General features: G+C 39.1%; 3 protein-coding genes across 3 annotated transcripts; 2 read left to right on the top strand and 1 right to left on the bottom strand.

Moving 5' to 3' along the window:
- Positions 1–513: 513 nt before the first annotated feature.
- Positions 514–4274, top strand: LOC132861001 (toll-like receptor 5). Its single transcript, XM_060892328.1, has 2 exons — positions 514–668; positions 2215–4274. Exon 2 carries the CDS (start codon positions 2222–2224, stop codon positions 4160–4162), a length of 1941 nt encoding a protein of 646 aa, XP_060748311.1. The 5' UTR covers positions 514–668; positions 2215–2221; the 3' UTR covers positions 4163–4274.
- A 6620-nt stretch (positions 4275–10894) lies between these two features.
- Positions 10895–16608, top strand: LOC132861000 (toll-like receptor 5). The gene is made up of 2 exons (XM_060892327.1): positions 10895–11108; positions 13378–16608. The coding sequence occupies exon 2, from the start codon at positions 13385–13387 to the stop codon at positions 16037–16039; it is 2655 nt and encodes an 884-aa protein (XP_060748310.1). The 5' UTR covers positions 10895–11108; positions 13378–13384; the 3' UTR covers positions 16040–16608.
- Positions 16609–21101: 4493 nt separating this feature from the next.
- On the bottom strand, positions 21102–23044 carry LOC132861314 (zinc finger BED domain-containing protein 4-like). The gene is made up of 2 exons (XM_060892780.1): positions 21746–23044; positions 21102–21537 (listed from the first exon to the last, which is right to left on the bottom strand). Exons 1-2 carry the CDS (start codon positions 22332–22334, stop codon positions 21146–21148), a joined length of 981 nt encoding a protein of 326 aa, XP_060748763.1. The 5' UTR covers positions 22335–23044; the 3' UTR covers positions 21102–21145.
- Positions 23045–25502: the final 2458 nt, after the last annotated feature.

Raw genomic sequence — 25502 nt, forward strand, 5'->3', positions numbered from 1 at the left:
CTCTCTCTCTTTCACACCCTCGGGGACTCCAGAGTTTACAAACACACACACACGCACACACACACAGTAAACCAAGCTCAGGTTCAAATTGTATTGTTCTATACTTCTAAAATGTGTAAATTGCACTTTCACAAAAGAAGAATTTTTATATATTCTCTCAAGGTGTATGAATAATTTTGAGCACAACTGTACATACTGAAGAAACATCCCTGATCACTGGATGGATAAAAGGGAATGAATCTTGAAGCACAGTTTATGTTATAAACTCTGTCCAGTGTTGACTCTTCTTGATGAGCTGCTTCAAATCAACTGACTCACAGGATTTCTTTTTGCTGCTAAAATTCGAGATTTCAACTTGAAATAAATGAATGAAACAACACAAGCTTCATGTCCAAAGAAAGAACTTTCCACTTGTCCAGAGTTTTGCCTCACTGGCTTTCTGGAATTCCTTTTTGAGATTTCACCCTGAAACGTCAGGTGATTATGAAACCAATGTAAACAGGAAAATGAGAAAAACAGTGTGTACAAGAGCGGGATTTCCCGGGAGTTCCCAGGATTACATTATGATGACTATTTATTAAGATGCACTAGCAATGATTTTTTTCATATCCTTTCTAAGGAGAGCAAGATTATCCAGGACATTTTCTGTCTTTCAGGTGGAAAATTTGGTAAGAAACAAAAGCTCATATATTTTTTATATTTATATAAGGCAGAATACTTTGCTTGCAGTTGTTTATGTCCAGTTTCGATTATGTGCCTGAACTAGCAGAATAGACGTAGCTTGAATTTTGCTGTTTATAGTTGAAACCATGAACTGATATGTTACGCATATGGAAAATCTAAAATGTAGGAGGTGTTTACTTTCATGTAGACTTTTATAGAATTGTATTTTATTTACTGAAATTTTCAATCCCCCACACTGTAGTGTTAATTTCGTCACCTATTTTTAATTTAGTCTTAGTCTTAGTATTGTGCCAAATGTCCTTGTTAGTTTTAGTCATATTTAGTCATTCACATATCTTTTTTTGTTAGTCAAGTTTTAGTCGACTAAAAGTCTCGTCATTTTAGTCTAGTTTTGGTCAAAAGAAAACTCAAGGTATCTTAATCAAGTTTTATTCGACTAAAAATCTTTTAATTTTAGTCTAGTTTTAGTCAAAAAATTGTAGCTTGACCACATCTGGAATCTATTGTAAGAATAAATACAACGAGGCCTCATTAAATGCAATAATATCAGGAACACAAGTGTTATAGTGGAAATAAATGGAAATAAATAACTTAATGAAAAGCCTAAGATCAAAACTGTAGGTATATATATAAATTACCAACTTAATGCAAGTTATACATGGTATTGCACACACCATTATTGATGATATTTGGAGCAATATTACATGTAATTGTTAAACTTGATTCCCTTACATATACATTTGTTTTTAAGCCAAATTATTCATTTTGATTATGATGTGATTGTGACAGGGGGGTGGGAAGAGGTTTCAGGTTGGGGGTGCTGAGTTTTTTCTGTCATCACTTTTGAATAAGAAACAATATCAAGGCTATAAAACTTGTCAAAACTCCGCAAATCACAAAAGTATCAGTGAGAAGTTGAGAGCACTCGTTTAAACAGTGCAGACACTCGAACTTGACCGCACATCACATTTTTTACTTTATTGATACTGCTTTTAATCGTAATGCAAAGACCGGTCATCGGGACATAAGCTGTCATAAACATAAGCGTACAATAAAAGAGCTGCGCAGCGACAGGAAATATAATTTATTTATATTTATTTACAGGATTTATTTATTTATTTATTTTGAGTGGTGTGTGGACGAATTGTTTCTACGCACACACTAAACAGCGCGAAGCCGCGAACTCGTTCTGAATATTTTAAAGGCGTAACAGCTGATGAAAAAGCAGAGACAATTGTAGACGAAAATGAAGAGAGATTTTATCTTAGTTTTTATTTTATACAAAACATTTTCGTCTCGTCTTTTTTCGTCAACAATAATGCATGTTAATTTAGTCTTAGTCGGTGTTTTTGGACAGTGGTGCAGTCTCGTCATCGTCTCGTCTCAGTCATGAAAAAAAAAAGGTTGTTGACGAACATATTTCGTCTCGTCTCGTCTGACGGAATTAACACTACCACACTGACAGTTAACATTGAAGTGAGAACATGTTACTCTACTCATGCTATTCTAATAATCTTTGTATGTTTGCAGGTGTCTCATGATGAAAAGCAGACCCAGTTTTATTCTGCCATTCCTTCAAACATGGATCTGTCTTCTTCTGGCAGAATCGTCTTCAAACTGCTTAATTAGAGATGATAAAGCCTACTGTGCCCTGAGGAACCTGTACGAGGTGCCGGTTTTGCCTCCTAACATAACTTATTTGGATCTAACCTTAAATTACATTAGTGAAATCCATGAGAAATCCTTCTATGGCTTGGAAAAGCTACAGATTCTTCTGATCCAGCAACAGGAGGTAACGCTTGTCTTGAGGAATAATGCCTTTAGTGGGCTGTCCAATCTGATAAAACTAGATCTGGCTTACAACACAAACCTACGAGTGGATCCAGGAGCATTCAATGGATTATTCAACCTTCAGATACTCAATCTTACAGAGTGCAAGTTATATGACTCTATTCTTTCAGGAGATTACCTGAAACCTCTGGTGTCTTTGGAGCAGCTTTCGCTAGCTGGAAATAATATACGTAAAATCCGTCCTGCTCCTTTCTTTGTCAACATGAACAAATTACATATCGTAGATGTCTCCCATAACTGGATTAACAGTTTTTGTGAAGAAGATTTATTCCATTTTCAGGGTAAACACTTCACACTCCTGAAATTGCGTGATATCAAAATGTATGATATGAATCCATATTGGGGTTCATGGAATAAATGTGGAAACCCGTTCAAGAACATGTCTATGACGGTGCTTGATTTGTCTCTGAACAGCTTCAGCGTTAACATGGCGGTGCTGTTCTTCAGAGCAATCCGAGGAACCAAAATTCACAATCTGATCCTTAAACACAGTGGCAGCATGGGAAAGGGAGTTTGGTACAACAATTTTAAAGACCCAGACCGAGACACATTTATGGACCTGGCTGAGAGTGACATTAAGGCTCTCGACCTGTCCAAATCTAGCATTTTTGCGCTTAAAAATTCAGTATTCAGTTATATGTCAGATCTAGAGGAAATCTTATTAGCTAGTAATTCAATCAACCTAATTGAGAGAGATGCCTTTTATGGCCTGGACAATTTAAGAATGCTCAATCTGTCTAACAACCTATTGGATAAAATTTATTCAGGAACGTTTAAGAATTTACCGAGTCTTGAAACACTGGATTTGTCTAATAATAACATAAGGATGCTTATGTATCAGTCATTTCATGGTCTATTCAATTTGGTTCATCTATCTTTATCTGAAAATTCCTTACAATACGTACATACACTAGCACACCTTCCACAGCTGAAAAAGCTCCACTTAGACAATAACAGAATTACATCGTTGCACGGTTTACCGAGCCAAGCAAGAAACGTCACTACTATTGATTTGAGACACAACAAATTAAGTAATGCCGAGAGCTTTTACACGGTATTAGTGGAATTCCCCCAAATTGAAAAAATTTACCTCGGAGGCAACAGGTTTTCACGGTGTTTGCTTAATTCTCACTATTCCGTGTCACCTTTAAACAACGTCCAATTTCTCGACCTCCACATGACCGGCTTGCAAACTCTCTGGCAACAAGGAAAATGTCTCCACATGTTCGACCACCTTCACCAGTTACAGACTCTTCTTCTTCAACAAAACTACATACGTTCTCTTCCCAAGGACATTTTTAAGGGACTCACCTCGTTAAGCGCTTTAGATTTATCCGTCAACTCTCTAACCTACATATCTAACAACGTATTCCCTAAAAGTCTGAGGACACTGAAGCTTGCTCACAATCAACTCGGTTCTGTTGATCCACAAGCCTTCGGCACCCTGACCGAGTTAGACTTGTCTGCCAATCGCTTTCTTTGTGATTGCAGCCTGAGACACTTACAGACATGGTTAAGTCAGAAAAGTGTGAAAATGTTGACCGCTGCTGAGGGACTGACATGTGAGTATCCAGAACAGCAGCGAGGAAAATCTCTACTGCAAGCTGCATTGTGCAAAAACTACTGAAATACATGAAAGACTGATGATGATTTGATTATTGTTTGAATATTGTTTTTATCACTGCTGCTGACAAGAACATAAAGCAAGAAATAAACATGACAAAGCTTGATTGTCTTCAAGAACCTATAGTTTGTCCTGTACACTGTGTGAGTTTCAATCAATCAATCAAACTTTATTTATAAAGCACAACCAAGGTTGACCAAAGTGCTGTACAGAAAAATATATAAACATAAAATACCCACGGGGGCACGGTGGCTTAGTGGTTAGCACGTTCGCCTCACACCTCCAGGGTTGGGGGTTCGAGTCCCGCCTCCGCCTTGTGTGTGTGGAGTTTGCATGTTCTCCCCGTGCCTCGGGGGTTTCCTCCGGGTACTCCGGTTTCCTCCCCTGGTCCAAAGACATGCATGGTAGGTTGATTGGCATCTCTGGAAAAATTGTCCGTAGTGTGTGATTGCGTGAGTGAATGAGAGTGTGTGTGTGTGCCCTGCGATGGGTTGGCACTCCGTCCAGGGTGTATCCTGCCCTGTAGAAGAAGACAATGAAGAGGCTTGTCTAATGGGCAGTGGAAGATCATTCCACATTTTAGGAGCTACTACAGCAAAGGCACAGTACCCTCTAAGCTTCCATTTTGTTTGGGCACATACTCTACACTACTGTATTCTATTCTACATTACACTATCCTACACCTCTATACTGTACTCTACTGTATTCTATTCTACATTACACTATCCTACACCTCTATACTGTACTCTACACTACTGTATTCTATTCTACATTACACTATCCTACACCTCTATACTGTACTCTACACTACTGTATTCTATTCTACATTACACTATCCTACACCTCTATACTGTACTCTACACTACTGTATTCTATTCTACATTACACTATCCTACACCTCTATACTGTACTCTACACTACTGTATTCTATTCTACATTACACTATTCTACACCTCTATACTCTACACTACTGTATTCTATTCTACATTACACTATTCTACACCTCTATACTGTACTCTACACTACTGTATTCTATTCTACATTACACTATCCTACACCTCTATACTGTACTCTACACTACTGTATTCTATTCTACATTACACTATCCTACACCTCTATACTGTACTCTACACTACTGTATTCTATTCTACATTACACTATTCTACACCTCTATACTGTACTCTACACTACTGTATTCTATTCTACATTACACTATTCTTCACCTCTATACTGTACTCTACTGTATTCTATTCTACATTACACTATCCTACACCTCTATACTGTACTCTACACTACTGTATTCTATTCTACATTACACTATTCTACACCTCTATACTGTACTCTACACTACTGTATTCTATTCTACATTACACTATCCTACACCTCTATACTGTACTCTACACTACTGTATTCTATTCTACATTACACTATTCTACACCTCTATACTGTACTCTACTGTATTCTATTCTACATTACACTATCCTACACCTCTATACTGTACTCTACACTACTGTATTCTATTCTACATTACACTATCCTACACCTCTATACTGTACTCTACTGTATTCTATTCTACATTACACTATCCTACACCTCTATACTGTACTCTACACTACTGTATTCTATTCTACATTACACTATTCTACACCTCTATACTGTACTCTACACTACTGTATTCTATTCTACATTACACTATTCTACACCTCTATACTGTACTCTACACTACTGTATTCTATTCTACATTACACTATTCTACACCTCTATACTGTACTCTACACTACTGTATTCTATTCTACATTACACTATCCTACACCTCTATACTGTACTCTACACTACTGTATTCTATTCTACATTACACTATTCTACACCTCTATACTGTACTCTACACTACTGTATTCTATTCTACATTACACTATTCTACACCTCTATACTGTACTCTACACTACTGTATTCTATTCTACATTACACTATCCTACACCTCTATACTGTACTCTACACTACTGTATTCTATTCTACATTACACTATTCTACACCTCTATACTGTACTCTACTGTATTCTATTCTACATTACACTATTCTACACCTCTATACTGTACTCTACACTACTGTATTCTATTCTACATTACACTATTCTACACCTCTATACTGTACTCTACACTACTGTATTCTATTCAACTCTACTGTACTCTACTATACTGTACTCTACTGTACATGTCTGTTCTATACACTACTGTATTCTACACTACTCAACATTTTTGTTCTGTACTCTACACTACACTATTCTACACTTCTGTCCTGCACTTTACACTACTGTATTCTACTCTACATTACTCACTGTTTTTTCACCACTATTCTCTTCTGTACTCTACTCTACTCTACTCCACTGTACACAACTCTACTGTATTCTGCTCTATACTGTACACTGTGTTGTGTCAGGAGCCAGAATTTGCTTAAAAAAACAGCAACAATAGATTTGTTGTAAAAGTTGCAATACAATTACATTGAATTAGCGGTTACTAAAGAAATGATAACACATCAGAAACAAGCCATTTAAATATGTCTTAAATATTTCCATTAAAGCCTCTTGTTAGCTAAAGCTCTATAATGAGCCTTGTGCGAAGCCCAGAAATCTGCTGTGCAGAGCCTCATGCTTAGCAAAAAGCTTCCTTGTAGCAAATCCCCATGTTTGGCAAAGCTGCTGCTTGCAGTAATGGACAATACTACTGAGCAAAAAAACTCTATTTATTTATAGAACTTTAAGATCATTTTCTCAGAATGCATATGAAAAAGCAACATGAAATACATGTGAGGAAACAACAGTGGGCTGCTGTTGGGGTTTGTAATTTGCAATTCCTATGTTTGACCACTAGGTGTAATAGTAACTCTACCAGGATAAATGAGGTGCTGAGCAATGCCATGAACCTGAAATGTGAGCTAATCAACATAGCAATCAGATTATGTTGTTAGTCACTACAAAGACTTCACTAACATTTCAACACCAGCTTGTGAATGAAAATCAGGATATTTGACCTGCCCCATGGACAACAGGGTACTGCAGCAAATACAAGAAATGTATAGGTCTAAACTGTATTCAAATTTTATTTGTCACATACATACACATACGTACAGGGTACGACATGCAGTGAAATCCATGAAAGATCTATTTTATTGTACTGAACGGACTGAATAGAACAAGAGATGTTGAATAATGGAGTGCACAAGTCAACATCCTTGGAAATGAATAGAAGTGAAATTTTATTTGTGTACAGTGGAGACTTTTAATTCTTAAATTCAGAAACTCTGTAGGGGGCACGGTGGCTTAGTGGTAAGGACGTTCGCCTCACACCCCCAGGGTTGGGGGTTCGATTCCCGCCTCCACCTTGTGTGTGGAGTTTGCATGTTCTCCCTGTGCCTCGGGGGTTTCCTCCGGGCACTCCGGTTTCCTCCCCCGGTCCAAAGACATGCATGGTAGGTTGATTGGCATCTCTGGAAAAGAGCCTGGAAAAAGAGTCTGGAAAATTGTCCGTAGTGTGTGATTGTGTGAGTGAATGAGAGTGTGTGTGTGTGTGTGTGTCCTGTGAAGGGTTGGCACTCTGTCCAGGGTGTATCCTGCCTTGATGCCCGATGACGCCTGAGATAGGCACAGGCTCCCCGTGACCCGAGGTAGTTTGGATAAGCGGTAAAAAATGAGTGAGAGTGAGTGAGAAACTCTGTATTCAAATATCTTAAGATTCACATTCCTTTTAACATTCAGTTTCTGCTGAGTCATACTTTTCTAGACTTAAAAATAAAACCCTGTATCCTGTTAGAAACATTGAGGAGTTGCGAAACACGTGTAAACATTTGGAAGCGAGAAGCTCGAGTAGGACAAAGTAACCTTATAAGTCCTGGCTTCACATAGTTATAACTGTAGTCCTAATTATTCAAGTTTATTGTCCATATTCATTAAATAGGGCATCAATCATACGACATATATTAGATTACACCGAAGTCAGTAAGATGTTATTTAGAGTTCTCACAATAGCATGGAGGGTGTCAGGTTTCTGAGAGGCACTGTGGTGTAATTGTTAGCTTCTGCCTCTCCGTTCCACAGTTCCTGGTTCAATCCTGAGTTCATGGTTTCTTTACATATCCAAATAGGTGGGCTAGCGACCTTAAATCACCCTTAAGCGTAAAGTTTGTGTGCAGGGTGCAACGGTCTGGTGTCCTGCAACACAGTTTAAGCTTGGATTCTGATGGGTCAGTAGGTGCTGATTAATTATTTTTACATGGATTATTTTTCGTGTAATTTCGTAATTTTATGATTAATTTTAAATTTAACATTTCTGAAAGATGCCTTCCGTGTCAGTGCTTTGTATCAGTCAGAGGTAAAGCTGTAACTTCTTTACCTCTAATAGAATAATCTAATGGAATAGAAGATGTTGAGTTTTGAGGCTTGTGAAGAAAAGACATGTTTATCCAGGAACATGTTTTATGGACGTTGTTGATTTTTTCTGCCCATAACACGATGTCCCGTTGTGCTTTACTCCTTATTTCATAGTTGATAAAATTTGACACTACTAACTGTTTCAAAAAATGCAGCACAGACACAAATTATATAATAGCGAAACCATCTTGTACACCTGAGTATTACACTCATGATATTTTTAAAGATCACACATTTTATTCCTCTTTGTTGTTATAATAATCTCCACTCTTGTAACAAGGCTTTCCGTTAGATGTATGGCTGTGGAGTTTTGCGTTCATTTGGCCACAAGAGCAGTGCAGAGTCCAGTGGGGTTGAGTCGGTCTATGTTACAACCCCCAGAATAAATGGAAGTCTACTGTATGTGAACCCAAATCTTTTGCATAATTCTATTATTTCCATTATATTCCATTTGATCTATAAATATTAAGTAAATGTATGCTTACAAAAACCTCACTATATCAGTGAAATAAAAACACACCCTTTTAATCTGTTTATTATTAGTCCTAGATCTGTATACCCTAAAACGCCAGTGAATGAGTTGTTACTATAGAAATGCTAAGCTCCATGACCTGTTCTCACACACCACCCCATTGATATGTTCCTGCACCAGATTTAAAATATCGATGCTTGCCTTCAAAACCAAACATGGACCAGCACCGATCTACTTAAAGCACTTATCACAACCTGCATTATATGAAGCTCCCTCCAATCCTCTAGCACTGCTCAACTGGACCCACCATCTCTCAGGCTACAAGAAAGCTATACATCAAGGCTCTTCTCTGTTTTGCCATCTAGGTGGTGGTATGAACTTCCCCTAGATGTCAGAACAGTTGTGTTACTGGGTATCGTTGAACAACAACAACATACCTACCTCACCAACCTTCCCACCAGGTTTTTATTCACCCGGTAAAATAATATGAGGATGTATTTGCTGATAGAGACTTTAAAGCACTTCTGTAAGTCACTCTGTACAAAACACCATAAATGTAATCTTTCAGTAGCACTTCTGAGACACGGTTTTGTCTTCACACAATCAGAGTCTAAAGGCTTAAAATTAGCTGCAGCATGCATCAGAGGAAGACGAGATCTTTTCAGAATCACACCTTTTCTTTTTTTTTTCTTTTTTTTAATCACAATCAGTTTAAAGTTCTGCTGAATTCCTGTCCTGTAGCACAGAGATCAGATTCGAAATTAGTTTTGTCTATTTATGTTTACATGTTTACATATATACCTATTTACATATACCTATATATTACATGCTGTACATATGTTTACACACACACACATATATATATATATATATATATATATATATATATATATATATATATATATATATATATATATATATATACAGTACTGTGCAAAAGTTTTAGGCAGGTGTGAAAAAATGCTGTAAACAAAGAATGCTTTCAAATATGGAATGTATCATAAATGAACAAAATGCAGTGAACGAACAAAAAGAGAAATCTAAATCTAATCGATATTTGCTGTGACCTCCCTTTGCCTTCAGAACAGCAGCAATTCTTCTAGGTACACTCGCTCGCGGTTTTTGAAGGAACTCGGCCGGTAGGTCGTTCCAAACATCTTGGAGATCTAACCGCAGATCTTCTGTGGATGTCGGCTTTCTCACATCCCTCTGTCTCTTCGTGTAATCCCAGACGCACTGGATGATGTTGAGATCAGGGCTCTGTGGGGGTCGTGCCATCGCTTCATGCTGGTTTGAAGGCAGAAGGGAGTAACACCGAATATTGATTTGATTTAGATTTGATTTGTTTGCTCACTTTGCATTTTGTAAATTGACAGAAATAAACACTCATTATTTATATTTCTGAAAGCATTCTTTGTTTACAGCATTTTTTCACACTCGCCTAAAACTTTTGCACAGTGCTGTATATGCTTACATATATACCTGTATATATATTACATGCTGTACATATGTTTACACATAAAACTAATATATATATATATATATATATATATATATAACATGCTGTACATATGCTATATATTTATCTGCACTTGTCTATTTGCACAATTGCTGCTCTTTTGCACTTCTCCTAGATGATAATCTGCATTTTGTTGATGTGTATCTGTGCAATGCAATGACAAAAAAGTTCTATTTTAAAAAAAAAATCTATTTCAAAACTGTCTATTCAGTATTTTTTTGTTAGACTTAAAAACACACATCCTGTAAGAAACAGTGATGCGTTGCGAAACCGTGTAAACAGGAGAACCGTGATGAGCAAAGTGGGACGCTCCAAAAAAAGGAGAAAGCACCGATTTCGCCATTCGGACGTGCACGTTTTCTGCGCTCACACGTGCTCGTTCCGTTCAGCACGTGTACAAACAGAATTCTAAACATTACACGTCTTCAAACAGAAGCTGTTTACTGAAACCTGGAACTTTCTGCTTCCACAAACAGCGTCATTCTTCCAGGAAACAAGATTAGACTCAGAGCTGGACACGAGAACCGATTCGGTAAGACACTAAATATTAGACCTGCGCGTATTAACTAGTTATGTCATTATAACGACATGACGTAATGTTTAACGAGAGTAAAGTTGTTGAAGGTGTTTCCGTGTTTGCGCATGCGCGATGTCAGCGTGGAATTTATATGCGCAACAACGTGACGCACGTGTGCGATTATATACAGTATAACAACAAAGGGCTTAAACTGGGCTTTAGAAGGTTGACGAGCTGTATATATACTTCATGAGTGCCAGGAATGTATGATAATACTATGAGATTTCTGTTTTTGGTACTATATTAATATTATAATATAAGGACCTTCAGTAAACCTGACATTTTGGAGCATGTCAGAAAACTGCTTTTTTGCTGTGGAATCCAGACACCACATAGTTATAACTGTAGTCAGAGTTTAGTTTTCATCTTCAATAAACAGATCCTGTTGGACTGACAGATGATCGCAGTAAAGTGCAAGAATAATCGCAATTAAAGGTGGGGTCTCCGTTGTTTGAGAAATGCTTCAGAAAACCGAGTCGGGCCGCCAAACAAAACAAAAACAAAACTAACGTGTAGCCAATGAGCAGAAAGGGGCGTGTCTTGTCAATATGGGCGGAGAGAGTGTTCAGTGCGCATGTGTGACATTAGCAGAAAGCGGTTTTAACAGTGACATGGAGGATAAAAACAAAGAAAGAAAGTGAAGAAAGGTTTACGATAAGGTAAGAAGTAGGACGTGTTAATATAGGATCAGCTTTCCAGCGCTGGAGAGAACTGAAGGAGCAGGAAGTTGGTCACATATTCACAGATTGGAGTTTCCTGAGTCAATAACTCCTGAGCTAAACGCTGTTACTACACAAATAACACCTCTTTTCTATCGTAGTAATGTAGAGACGCAGCTACAACCGTGTTTTGTGTAGTAACAGCGTTTAGCTCAGGAGTTATTGACTCGGGAAACTCCAATCTGTGAATATGTGACCAACTTTACTTAAGACGCCGAGGCGCTTTTTTCCTTCTCGATAGGTGAGTAACGTTGGTTTTGTTTTGTTACACAGAACTAATATATGTCTTTGTCCTTTACATGATTATGCTTGTGTGTCATTTTTGCTTGTTTGTTTATCTGCAATCGTATTGTTCTTCCCTTCAGCTATGATAAAGACACATTTCTTTCCGTTAGTTGCCTGGGTTACGTACGTATGTGTGGGTGGAGCTATCGATACAGGGGTGGGACCCGTTTGGGTTAGGGGCGTGTTTGTTTTGGTGATTTCAAATGTCAACATTGGCTTTCAAACAACGGAGACCCCAAATTTAAATACAATACAGTATATGATGCTATTTAATTTTGATGTTTGGTCATTAAGTGGAAGCTGATCACCAAACGTTTAACGCTTCGTAGCTGAGTTCAGCATTAGTACAGCTGAAGGGGGGGAAAAAACTGTTCATGAGACTTTTTTTGTGACAGCACAGACTTCAGCCTTTTCCTTATGGGAGACTTACAAGCATGACGTTTGACATTTACGGCATTAAGCAGACTCCCTTATCCAGACTGACTTACATTTTTATTTCAATTTATACAACTGAGCAATTGAGGTTTAAGGGCCTTGCTCAGGGGCCCAGCAGTGGCAACTTGGTGGACCTGTGATTCGAATTTATGACCTTCCGATCAGTAGTCCAACACCCTAAACTCTAGGCTACCACGTCCTGAATGTTCCCTGGTGGGGATGAGAGGTGTTCTTGATAATACCTGGACTAAAGTGCTTACTGAAGATGGAGGTATCCATTATGTTTTCTTTACCTGCACTGCTGCTGAATTCTCAATTCTGATCACAAGGTGTTTATTGATTTCCCGTAACAGCAGCACTGACAGCATTATGACAGTATTGTGCTTGTTTTCATACGTTGTAGGTTCTTTAGTAACAGCTCATCCACAACAGCGACACATACGGTAGAAACTCCATGTATTCTTTACTTTACTTGCATGTTAATGTAACTGCCCATTCATTCAGTTATCCAGGCAGCCAAACACGTGGCAGCAGAACAATGCACACAATCATACAGGAAAAAAATCATCCTGTGAAAATGTCCAATTTAGATGAGTCCATGCCCATGAAAGCAACATTTGATGTTTTGTTCACGCTGAGATGCTTTTCTGATCACTGTAGTTGTATAGAAAAAAGAGATTATATATTATATTAGTTACTATTTCCAATCTGGCCATTTTCCTTCTTACCAAAAAGGGTTTATCCACGTTACTCATGTCATTTTAATAATCTTTGTATATTTGCAGGTGTCTCATGATGAAAAGCAGACCCAGTTTTATTCTGCCATTCCTTCAAACATGGATCTGTCTTCTTCTGGCAGAATCGTCTTCAAACTGCTTAATTAGAGATGATAAAGCCTACTGTGCCCTGAGGAACCTGTACGAGGTGCCGGTTTTGCCTCCTAACATAACTTATTTGGATCTAACCTTAAATTACATTAGTGAAATCCATGAGAAATCCTTCTATGGCTTGGAAAAGCTACAGATTCTTCTGATCCAGCAACAGGAGGTAACGCTTGTCTTGAGGAATAATGCCTTTAGTGGGCTGTCCAATCTGATAAAACTAGATCTGGCTTACAACACAAACCTACGAGTGGATCCAGGAGCATTCAATGGATTATTCAACCTTCAGATACTCAATCTTACAGAGTGCAAGTTATATGACTCTATTCTTTCAGGAGATTACCTGAAACCTCTGGTGTCTCTGGAGCAGCTTTCGCTAGCTGGAAATAATATACGTAAAATCCGTCCTGCTCCTTTCTTTGTCAACATGAACAAATTACATATCGTAGATGTCTCCCATAACTGGATTAACAGTTTTTGTGAAGAAGATTTATTCCATTTTCAGGGTAAACACTTCACACTCCTGAAATTGCGTGATATCAAAATGTATGATATGAATCCATATTGGGGTTCATGGAATAAATGTGGAAACCCGTTCAAGAACATGTCTATGACGGTGCTTGATTTGTCTCTGAACAGCTTCAGCGTTAACATGGCGGTGCTGTTCTTCAGAGCAATCCGAGGAACCAAAATTCACATTCTGACCCTTGAATACAGTGGCAGCATGGGAAAGGGAGTTTGGTACAACAATTTTAAAGACCCAGACCGAGACACATTTATGGACCTGGCTGAGAGTGACATTAAGGCTCTGGATCTGTCCAAATCTAGCATTTTTGCGCTTAAAAATTCAGTATTCAGTTATATGTCAGATCTGGTGGAAATCTCAATAGCTCGTAATTTAATCAACCAAATTGAAAGAGATGCCTTTTATGGCCTGGACAATTTAAGAATGCTCAATCTGTCTAACAACCTATTGGATAAAATAGATTCTGAAACATTTAAAAATTTACCCAGTCTTGAAACACTGGATTTGTCTAATAATAACATACGGATATTTGTAGCTGAGTCGTTTCAGGGACTTCCCAACCTAGCTAACCTGTTTCTCTCTGAAAATTCATTACAGTCCGTGCATGCGCTGGCAAACCTTCCGTCACTTAATGTACTTTACTTAGACAGTAACAAAATTCAGTCCCTTTATGGGCTTCCAAGCCAAGCAAAAAACACAAAAATCATTAATTTGCAGTACAACAGATTAAATAACGTCGAGAGTTTTTATATCATATTAGTGGAGCTCCCTAGTATTGAAGCAATATATCTTGGAGGAAACACGTTTTTATGGTGTCACCTTAACACCAACTATTCTGTATCACCTTTAAACAGTGTACAAATTCTCGACCTCCACATGACCGGCTTGCAGAACCTTTGGTTCCAAGGAAAGTGTCTTGACATGTTCGACCACCTTCACCAGTTGCAGATACTTTTTCTTTACAATAATTACATGCAGTCACTTCCAGAAAACATCTTCAAGGGACTCACCTCTTTGAGTTTTTTAGATTTATCCGTCAACTCTCTAACCTATATACCTAAAGGTATATTTCCTGAAAGTCTGAGGACACTCAACCTCGCTTTCAATAATCTGGGTTCTGTTGACCCGGAGGCCTTTAGCACCCTGACCGTCATCAGCTTGCTTGGGAACAGCTTTCTTTGCGATTGTGGTCTGAGAGACTTCCAGACATGGTTAAATGAGACAGATGTGCAAATGTTTTCCCCTTCTGAGGATCTGATGTGTGAGTTTCCTGAAACGCACCGAGGGAAGCCTCTTCTGCAGGTTAAACTCTGTGAGGACGTAGAGGACGAGAAGAGCATTGAGGAGCTGAGGCTGACGCTGTTCATCTGCTGCACCATATTTATTATACTAGCCACCACAGGGTTTATTACGTTTGTCCGGCTGCGTGGCTACTGCTTCAAGCTTTACAGAAAAGTGATTGTTAGATTCGTGGATGGAAGCCCAAAAGCGGCTGCTGACGATGACTTCATGTACGACGTCTACTTATGTTTCAGTTATAAAGACATGAAATGGGTGACCGAGGCACTGCTGGAAAAGCTAGACTCACACTTCTCTGATCAAAATGAATTACGTTGCTGCTTTGAAGCACGAGACTTCCTACCAGGAGAAGATCATCTCTCTAACATACATAATGCAATCTGGAAGAGTAAAAAAACGTTATGCATCTTGTCCAGGGAGTTCTTTAAGGATGGCTGGTGCTTGGAGGCCTTTAATCTGGCTCAGACAAAAATGCTCGAGGAGGTCCAGGATATCTTACTGGTTCTTCTTGTGGACAACATACCACAATATAGATTGATGAAGTACGAACCGGTCAGAACCTACTTCCAAACCAGGAGGTATCTCAGCTGGCCAGAAGATTACCAGGACTTGGAGTGGTTTTACAGCCATCTTAAACATAGTATATTAAAAGACAACAAAATCAAGCGAAAAGCGAAAAAAGATGTTGATGGTGAAACAAACCACAAGGTAACAAAAGGTGATGCTGTGACCGCGCTTTGATTCATGGTTATATAAGTGGAAATATATGAAAAACGTGGTACCACATAAAGTTAAGATTGAATTGGTTAGTGGATTAATCTCCAGATGGGGCACCATAAAAAAGTGTTTTCTACACATTTACAATTACAGATTGTTTTCTGGAATATCCAGAAGTTTGTTCAGTTGTTGCAGTTATACATATTTGTTCCCTTGTCGGACTGTTTCTTTTTCTCCAAGTTAGTAAAAGGCAAAAGAAAAAAAATAAGCCCTAAAACACAGCTCATCACAGTTAAAGGTGGGGTCTCCGTTGTTTGAAAGCCAATGTCGACATTTGAAATCACCAAAACAAACACGCCCCTAACCCAAATGGGTCCCACCCCTGTACTGATAGCTCCACCCACACATACATACGTAACCCAGGCAACTAACGGAAAGAAATGTGTCTTTATCATAGCTGAAGGGAAGAACAATACGATTGTAGATAAACAAACAAGCAAAAATGACACACAAGCATAATCATGTAAAGGACAAAGACATATATTAGTTCTGTGTAACAAAGCAAAACCAACGTTACTCACCTATCGAGAAGGAAAAAAGCGCCTCGGCGTCTTAAGTAAAGTTGGTCACATATTCACAGATTGGAGTTTCCCGAGTCAATAACTCCTGAGCTAAACACTGTTACTACACAAAACACGGTTGTAGCTGCGTCTCTACATTACTACGATAGAAAAGAGGTGTTATTTGTGTAGTAACAGCGTTTAGCTCAGGAGTTATTGACTCAGGAAACTCCAATCTGTGAATATGTGACCAACTTCCTGCTCCTTCAGTTCTCTCCAGCGCTGGAAAGCTGATCCTATATTAACACGTCCTACTTCTTACCTTATCGTAAGCCTTTCTTCTCTTTCTTTCTTTGTTTTTATCCTCCATGTCAATGTTAAAACCGCTTTCTGCTAATGTCACACATGCTCACTGAACACTCTCTCCGCCCATATTGACAAGACACGCCCCTTTCTGCTCATTGGCTACACGTTAGTTTTTTTTTTTGTTTAGTTTGTCGTCCCAACTCGGTTTTCTGAAGCGTTTCTCAAACAACGGAGACCCCACCTATAAAGTGTAAACTTGAGAAACAACAAAGTGTAAACTCATGTGATGTCAGAAACCCTTTCCAAAGTACAGACTCTGGAGACTCCTTCCAGTAACTTTCATTCATGTCTTCTTAAAAATTTGGACATTTTTTAAATTTCAAATGTAGGTGATCAGCCAAGAGTTATTTTTGGCAGCGGAGGCGTAGTCGAGCCCCAGTTCGTGAATGGAGGGTGGAGTCCAGGTGAAAAAGCTGTAAGCTTCACACTCCTATTAGTACAATGTGTTTGCTCTTCTGTCAGCGAGCGCCGGAGGAGATTTAAAGGCAGAAACTGAAAGCAGCACGAAAGAGATCTCATTCTGCTTCCTCGTTTCCACAACATACCCACATAGGCAGTGGGTGTAGGGTCACACTACCCTTTGTGTGCTGTTCACTACTTTTCAAAGCTCTGTCCTACTGCACAGCTTCCAGGTATCAATAGTAACAAATAATTTTCTTAAGGTTTTTGTATAATTGTCGCACAATTTCAGCCCATTCCTCCCAGCAAACATAATTCCTGGTTAAGGAAGAGAACTAAAACCTTAAGACCTAAGACCTCCAAGAGACCTAAAAAAAATCAGAAAGTATATTTACAAAGTGTTGTCTTGCCCATTTTCTCACCAGATTCTAAGCCTCCATTCATAATTCCTTCAATGACATGTACTATAATGCCTGAGAATCGTTTGCATTCTCATATTCTGGTGCTCCCAGCTCTATACTTCTCTGTGGGTATGGTTTCTTGGCACTGCAAACATTTTCTCCAAACATGACCGAGTGAAGACTGGAAAAGAGATCTGTGTGAACACTTTAGCAAAAATGCAGAAATACTGTGGAATACACTTTATACATTCATTCATCTTCTACCGCTTATCCGAACTACCTCGGGTCACGGGGAGCCTGTGCCTATCTCAGGCGTCATCGGGCATCAAGGCAGGATACACCCTGGACGGAGTGCCAACCCATCACAGGGCACACACACACACTCTCATTCACTCACTAGGGACAATTTTCCAGAGATGCCAATCAACCTACCATGCATGTCTTTGGACCGGGGGAGGAAACCGGAGTACCCGGAGGAAACCCCTGAGGCACGGGGAGAAAATGCAAACTCCACACACACAAGGTGGAGGTGGGAATCAAACCCCCAACCCTGGAGGTGTGAGGCGAACGTGCTAACCACTAAGCCACCGTGCCCACACACTTTATACATATATTACGAAACAGGTTCAGAAATATAAGGTTCAGAAATAGAAATAAACAAAACAAATGTACCAATTGTGTTTTTGTGGTACACAATATTATGTAATTACAGGCAAAATGGCTGCACACTTGATGTTATTATCCTTCTGAAAGTGTATTTCAAATCATACTGTATGTTTTCATAAGTGATCCTGGCTTCTTTTTTTTTCCAAGTTGAATCTTTGTAAAATAAAATTTCTGATTGTAACCTAAAAGCCCTTTTATTAAAAACAAACAACGAAAAAGAAACAAAATGATTTCCGACTCATTACTGTAGATAAACAATGAAAACGCTTTAACGTGACCTGTGTTTCTCATTTCTTTCACCAAGGTTACAAATACAGGACAATCCAATCTACGCTTAATCTGTCACTATACTTTAGATGATAATATTTCCATAGCAGATTATTCTGAGGTGAGTGTGTAATAATTTGGGCACGCATGAAGCAAAGCAGAAAGTTACTTGTTAACTACATTCCCTTTCAAAAATGGAAGGAAGTTCTTGCGTAATATTCAGTAAAGCTTCATAAGCACTATTGTTGCAAGACTTGTGTAACAACAACACGCCAGACTGTGGGGCCCTAATAAAACCCACTCACAGTAGGAGTGTATTGCATTGTTAGTAGCGTTTAGTTACTAGTCAGCTAAACTCTCATTACATAATAGCTGACTGCTTTAAATCTGGCGGAAGTCCATGTCAAAATCTCATGGTCATCTCCAACCCTTAGTTAATTCAACATCACACACTGAATGATCTCTTCTTATCTCAGGAGAGCCATAAATCCGAGCAAACTCACTGCCTCCATGGTGACAGCCATATGGTCTGATTTCCGACTACATTATTAGGTGCTTTATTTAGCACATATTGACTGACATGAATGATCAGTTGACTCATTCTCACTGATATGCGTTTTCAGTTGTGTGCCATAGAGCAGCTGGAGTGCGTATACAAGGACTTAAAGAGGAGGTGCAAACAACATATCTCAATTTATGACACAAACTGATACAGCAAGAACTCAGGCAAGATGTCAATGACACACTGTTCCTTATTAAGGTGAATATAATGATTTCACATAATATCAGAAATAACACATTTGGTGATTATTAACAAGAGTAGTGGAGGGCACGGTGGCTTAGTGGTTAGCACGTTCACCTCACACCTCCAGGGTTGGGGGTTCGATTCCCGCCTCCGCCTTGTGTGTGTGGAGTTTGCATGTTCTCCCCGTGCCTCGGGGGTTTCCTCCGTGTACTCCTGTTTCCTCCCCCGGTCCAAAGACATGCATGGTAGGTTGATTGGCATCTCTGGAAAATTGTCCGTATTGTGTGAGTGTGTGAGTGAATGAGAGTGTGTGTGTGTGCCCTGTGATGGGTTGGCACTCCGTCCAGGGTGTATCCTGCCTTGATGCCCGAAGACGCCTGAGATAGGCACAGGCTCCCCGTGACCTGAGGTAGTTCAGATAAGCGGTATATATATATATATATATATATATATATATATATATATATATATATATATATATATATATATTTTTTTTTTTTTTTTTTTTTTTTTCAGGCCAAACTACAAGTTCAACAATGTAAAATTGGTTAAATTACCAATTGTAGCTCACATTGCAAGGATATTAAGTACTAAAGTACACGATCAATTTTATTGACCATATATACAACGAATGCACAAATGCTAGTGCCGTAAAAATAGACTTAGAATCCAGAATTTACTACTATAGAAATAGAAAAGGAAAATATAAAATAAAAGGATATAAGGAATATAAAGACACAGGATAAAGAGAAGAATCCATATGCAGAGATGAGGGCACAGCTTTAATGAATAAAGTCCAGGGCTAGGCTAACAGCAGAGGTGGGAGTAAGTCACACACGTGCAAGTCACAAGTAAGTCTCAAGTCTTAACCTTCAAGTCTCAAGCAAGTCCGAGTCATTTTTTGTGAGAGTCAAGCCAAGTCAAGTCAAGTCACTGCTTTATGTCAAGCAAGTCAAGTCAAGTCGTAGCTTAAGTCAAGCAAGTCACTGGCAAGTCATACAGATGTTTGGTGATTTAACTAAATGTAGATATTAAACAAAGTTAAATCTACAGTATTTATGGACTATGAAAAAACTACAAAGAATAAGATGTAAATTTAACTGAAATTAGGCCAACATAAAAGAATGAAAAGTTTCAATATGCCTCAAACGTGGCAGAAGACCATGGAAAAGTGTATATATAAAAAAGTACAATGGGTTCTATGCAACCAAATGGCATTTATTGAACAGGCAGGCTTTAAATGGGACAATTTTCAATAGATCCTTCCTTTCTATCAACAGAATAACAACAACAAATCACGTCAATCAAAAAACTTAAATTATTGAATAACACAAACCTTGTGTGAATTAACTATGAGAGAGAGAGAGAGAGAGAGAGAGAGAGAGAGAGAGATGATTGTATGAGTGAGTGTAATTTATTAATATTAAATGATAGTTCACCCAAAAATAAAAATTGTCATTTTCTCACCCTCATGATGTTACAAACTTATATAAATTTCTTTGGTCTGATGAACACACATGTAGATATTTTGAGGAATGTTTGTAACCAAACCATTCATGAGCCACATTCACTTCCATAGTGGGGAAAAAAGAACACTATGGAAGTGAATGGGGCTCATGAATGGTTTGGTTACAAACGTTGCTTAAAATATCTTCCTCCGTGTTCATCAAAACAAAGAAATTTATACAGGTTTGTAACATCATGAGGGTGAGAAAATGAAAAATATTTACAATGCATTGCACTTGCAAAAAATTAAATTGGATAAAACTTTGTCAATCAATTGTGAGCGACGTGGTCGCATTATCACCCCACCATGGCTGAATACCCGCTCAACAGGTGCACTTGATGCAGGGATGGCCATAACTCTTTCCGCTACCTTGAACAAAGACGGGAGGGTGTGTCTGTTCACAGCCCAAAACTGCAGGGAGTCCTGTCCATCACAAATGTCCAAATAGTGGTTAAACTGAATAAGGGGACTGGAACTTGAATCTCTCTTCTGCTGCTTGCGGTAAGCTGTGAACAATCCAGTCTGATGTTTTGGCACTGTTATTGGATCCTCCTGCTCATGGCTGTGGGAAGAGACTGTGGTAGCTATGCATGCTTCCTTGATAATCAAGTCTGAATAAGCAAAAGCAAGAATATGAATCTGAATTTGAAACAAGAATATGAAACAAAATGTACATGTGTTGAATACTGTGAACAAACAGTGCCAACAGGTTATGGATAATGTAAAATAAGCACCTATGTACAGTAATGAAAATATACCATATGCTATTTTTTATTTTAGTCTAGTTCAGACAAGTTGATGTAAAATTGTATAACATACCTTTAATCATGGCAAACACAACCTCCTGGGTATTTTCAGGGACCAAGACATCATGGTTTATCCACATTGAGGCAAATGAAGGACCCAGAAGAGCAGCTTTTAGGTATAGAGGGTCAGAGAATGGCAATAATGGCCCATCACGCTCTCCATCTGCCATCTTCACATTAACAAAGATCCCTCTGAATCTTCTTTTGAGAGATGTTTGCAGGCTACAGATCAAACTGCCCAAATAGCACACGCTCTCCTTTTGATTTTCCAGGTGGTGATTAAGAGAAAGGACACGGGGAACCACAGCACTTATGGTCACATGTTTTTCACCTTGTGTAAGATCTGTGGCTTCTGCAAAGGGTTGAAGGACTTGGACAAGTTCCTGCATCTGATTCCACTCTCTAGCTGTGAATATTGTCTCTTTGTGTCCTTCATTTTCAAGAAATGTACATAGTCTTAGGTGTTCACAGCTGAGTACTGCTTTCAGTTGCCTCAGTGTGGAATTCCAGCGTGTGACAACAGAGGCTGGGATTCCACGCTGTCCAAACTCCTTCTCAAAGTTGTCCTTGAAAGAGATACTTGTGTGGAGTAAGGAACTCATCCTGGAGGTTTTGGCAAGGGATGCATTGATTAATTTTGTCTCTTTAAGGCCATCTCCTATGACCAACTAAAGAGTGTGTGCAAAACACTGGAGCCGTGTCTGGGATTTGGTGCTAAAAGATTTTTCAACCATCTCTTGGTCCTCAACTGCGAGGTCATTCCAAATGTCAGAATCTTCAAGGTCGTCTTCTATATCTCCCTGTGCTGGGAAACACGTGCTGAATGCCTTTTTCATGTTTGCAGCGTTATCACAGATTATGTGTTCAATCTTTCTCCTGATCTGGTACTCGTCACATATTGTGCTGAAATTCTTCACAAATTCTCTCTCCAGTATGAGAACCTTTGAAGCGGTTACATACAAGCAACTGTGATTTTAACTGCAGACTGTTATCTTCTGTACTGAGCCAGTGTACTCCTAGAAAGCCTCTCATCCTACGATCTGACCATATATCTACTGTCACTGAAACATTATCTGCCTTTGCTAGATCATTTTTCAACTTCAGCTGTTTTTCTGCCACTAGATCATCTAGCTTTGAAGTAATAGTTCTTCGACTAACAGGGGAGTATTTGTTGTCCATTACTGATAAAAAGTGAAGAAAACTTTCATGCTCAATGATGGATAAATGCATGTTGCACTTTATAATTAGGTCTGACAGTATTGAGTTTGTAATGGCTCTCTGCTGGGGATGGTTGGTGCTGTAGTGTGGTATCCTTGATTCAATGAATTGGGAAATTGGACGCTGATCTGGGTCAAATTTGGCCTTGGTGTGGAGGTATTCTTCATATCTAAACAGAAGGAAGAGAAAGAAACATGACAGGCATATTTATTTTATTCATTACATAGTTTATCATTACATTAAAAGCTGTAATTTGAATTAACGCATTGTGTTCATTTAACTGGTATACTAGGCTTTGTTTAGTGTAGCCTGTGATATGTTTGAAAGGGGCATGCTAAAGTGTAATGCTAAACTCTTTCACCACCAGCTTTTTTTTTTCAAAAATGGATACCTACCAGTAGCATACCTATCATACTTTTTTCTCAATAACATTTGAGTGCCTTGAATTATTGATTTTTATCAACTTCTAACATGGCTAAGACGTTATCTGAAAACAAGGGGACAGACTTTGTTACTTACAGTTTTTTGTGGGATTTGTAGTGTCGAATGAAATTCGATGTGGTGCTGGTTGTATCGGATATCTTCGTGTTGCAGGCCTTGCATACTGCTGTTCTTCTCTTCGCGTCTTGTACAAAATCCCGGTACCCGAACTTAATTATTTTGGGGGCCGCGCCTTCCATGTTTCGTCACGACTGTTATTAGTTAGTGCTCGCGCTCCCTCTGCTTGCCTGCTGCGTCACGTGGTTAGATTACGCTCTTGCGTGCGTTCAAAAACATTCATTCATTCATTTTCTACCGCTTATCCGAACGGGCGTTTTTTGAACGGGCGTTCAAAACAGATTTATTAAAAAAAAAAAAAAAAAGTTATTTCGAGTCATTTAACTCAAGTCCGAGTCAAGTCTCAAGTCATGACTGTCAAGTCAAAGTCAAGTCGAGTCTTTTTTAAATATTTGTCAAGCAAGTCTCAAGTCTCAAATTTGCGACTTAAGTCTGACTCGAGTCGAGTCATATGACTCGAGTCCCCCATCTCTGGCTAACAGCATGGTTAGCGTCCAAATGGCGTGTGCATTAGCTTGTTATGTTAACCCAGAAGAAGACACTGAAACTAACCTCCGTAGTCCCGAAGGTTAGCGTTCTGGTGACAGCTTGCTCTGGGGGTTGGTGGGGGTGTTCGTACAAAATCCCCCCTCTATTAGCACCTCCATGATTTCCCAGACTTCTTGGCTGCGGTGGGACCAATCGTTGATCGCTGGGACCTCTGACATGTCTCAAGACCACAGGAATAGGGGTGGTTGGTATCCTAAAATGCATTGGAATGGGGTGAGATCAGTGGCAGCACATGTAAGAGAGTTTTAGGCATATTCTTCCCACAGGAAAAATTCACTCCAACGATTTTGCTGCTGGTTACAATATGTACGTAGGTACCTTCCTAGTTGCAATCGACTGCTGTGATTAGGGGGACTGGGCATTTGGTGAGGGGAAGTTGCAATTCCTCCGCAAACTGGCGTGGATTAGATTGAACGTGAATCCGGAATCTGAGAGAGTTGAGACACGATGCACAGAATTACCATGGCGAAAGGGGGCGTGTATTTGTAGGCTTATTTTACAGGGTTTTAAGCTCACCTTGGTGTCACGAGAGGCATTCTTTTCTGGGCAGGTCGTGCAGTGATGGCCGGCGCGTCCGCAGTAGAAGCATATTTGGAATTGCATTCGGTACTGTCGTTCCTCCGGTGATTCCCTGGTCTGCCTGATCTGCATGGGTTCTGGGGATTCGAGAGAGGGGAACTCAGGCAGTGGTTGGGACATGGGGTGGGCAGTTCCGGATAGCGTGATGTATGGAGAGGTTCTCATCCTGACACTCGCTAAACGTGGCTTTCAGTGCAACATCGTTCCGTCTGCTCTGAGCGGCTAGAGTACGGAATTTTCTTTTGTGAACACAAATGGGACGTTTAAAAATACTGACAAAATACATATATGAACATAGACAAAAATAAATAAATAAATAAATGAATACTGTACAATTTAATTAGGCAATTATCGAATTCTTAGCTATATTACTGAGATTTATCATGATAATAAAAAACCCTTAAAAACAATAAATCTATAATAAATTTACAGAAATTACATATTACATGTAAAACATGAGCCTCTAAATCATGGGTCACTAACAGGCGGACCGCGGTCCGGGTCCGGACCCAGAAGCTGTCTAATCCGGACCCGGACCTACAGCCAAAACAAAAGGTTATGATTTAAAACTTGACGAAGCGCTTCTATTTTAACCTGTGCAGCTTTTGCAGTCTTTACGGTAAAGGTAATAGAAACGCACAGACCAATCAAGTCCATGCGTTCCTGAAGTAAACACTGAGACTCAACAGTGCAAGACAGATGAGAGAGAATTAGAGTAAAGTTACACATGAAAGAAAGATAGCGATACATGTAGAAAACAAAGGGAGAGAAACAGACGAGTGAGAAGGAGAAAGGGAGAGAAACAGACGAGTGAGACGGAGAAAGGGAGAGAAACAGAAGAGTGAGACGGAGAAAGGGAGAGAAAC

The sequence above is a fragment of the Tachysurus vachellii genome, chromosome 18, assembly GCF_030014155.1.
Source record: "Tachysurus vachellii isolate PV-2020 chromosome 18, HZAU_Pvac_v1, whole genome shotgun sequence".
Taxonomy (NCBI): domain Eukaryota; kingdom Metazoa; phylum Chordata; class Actinopteri; order Siluriformes; family Bagridae; genus Tachysurus; species Tachysurus vachellii.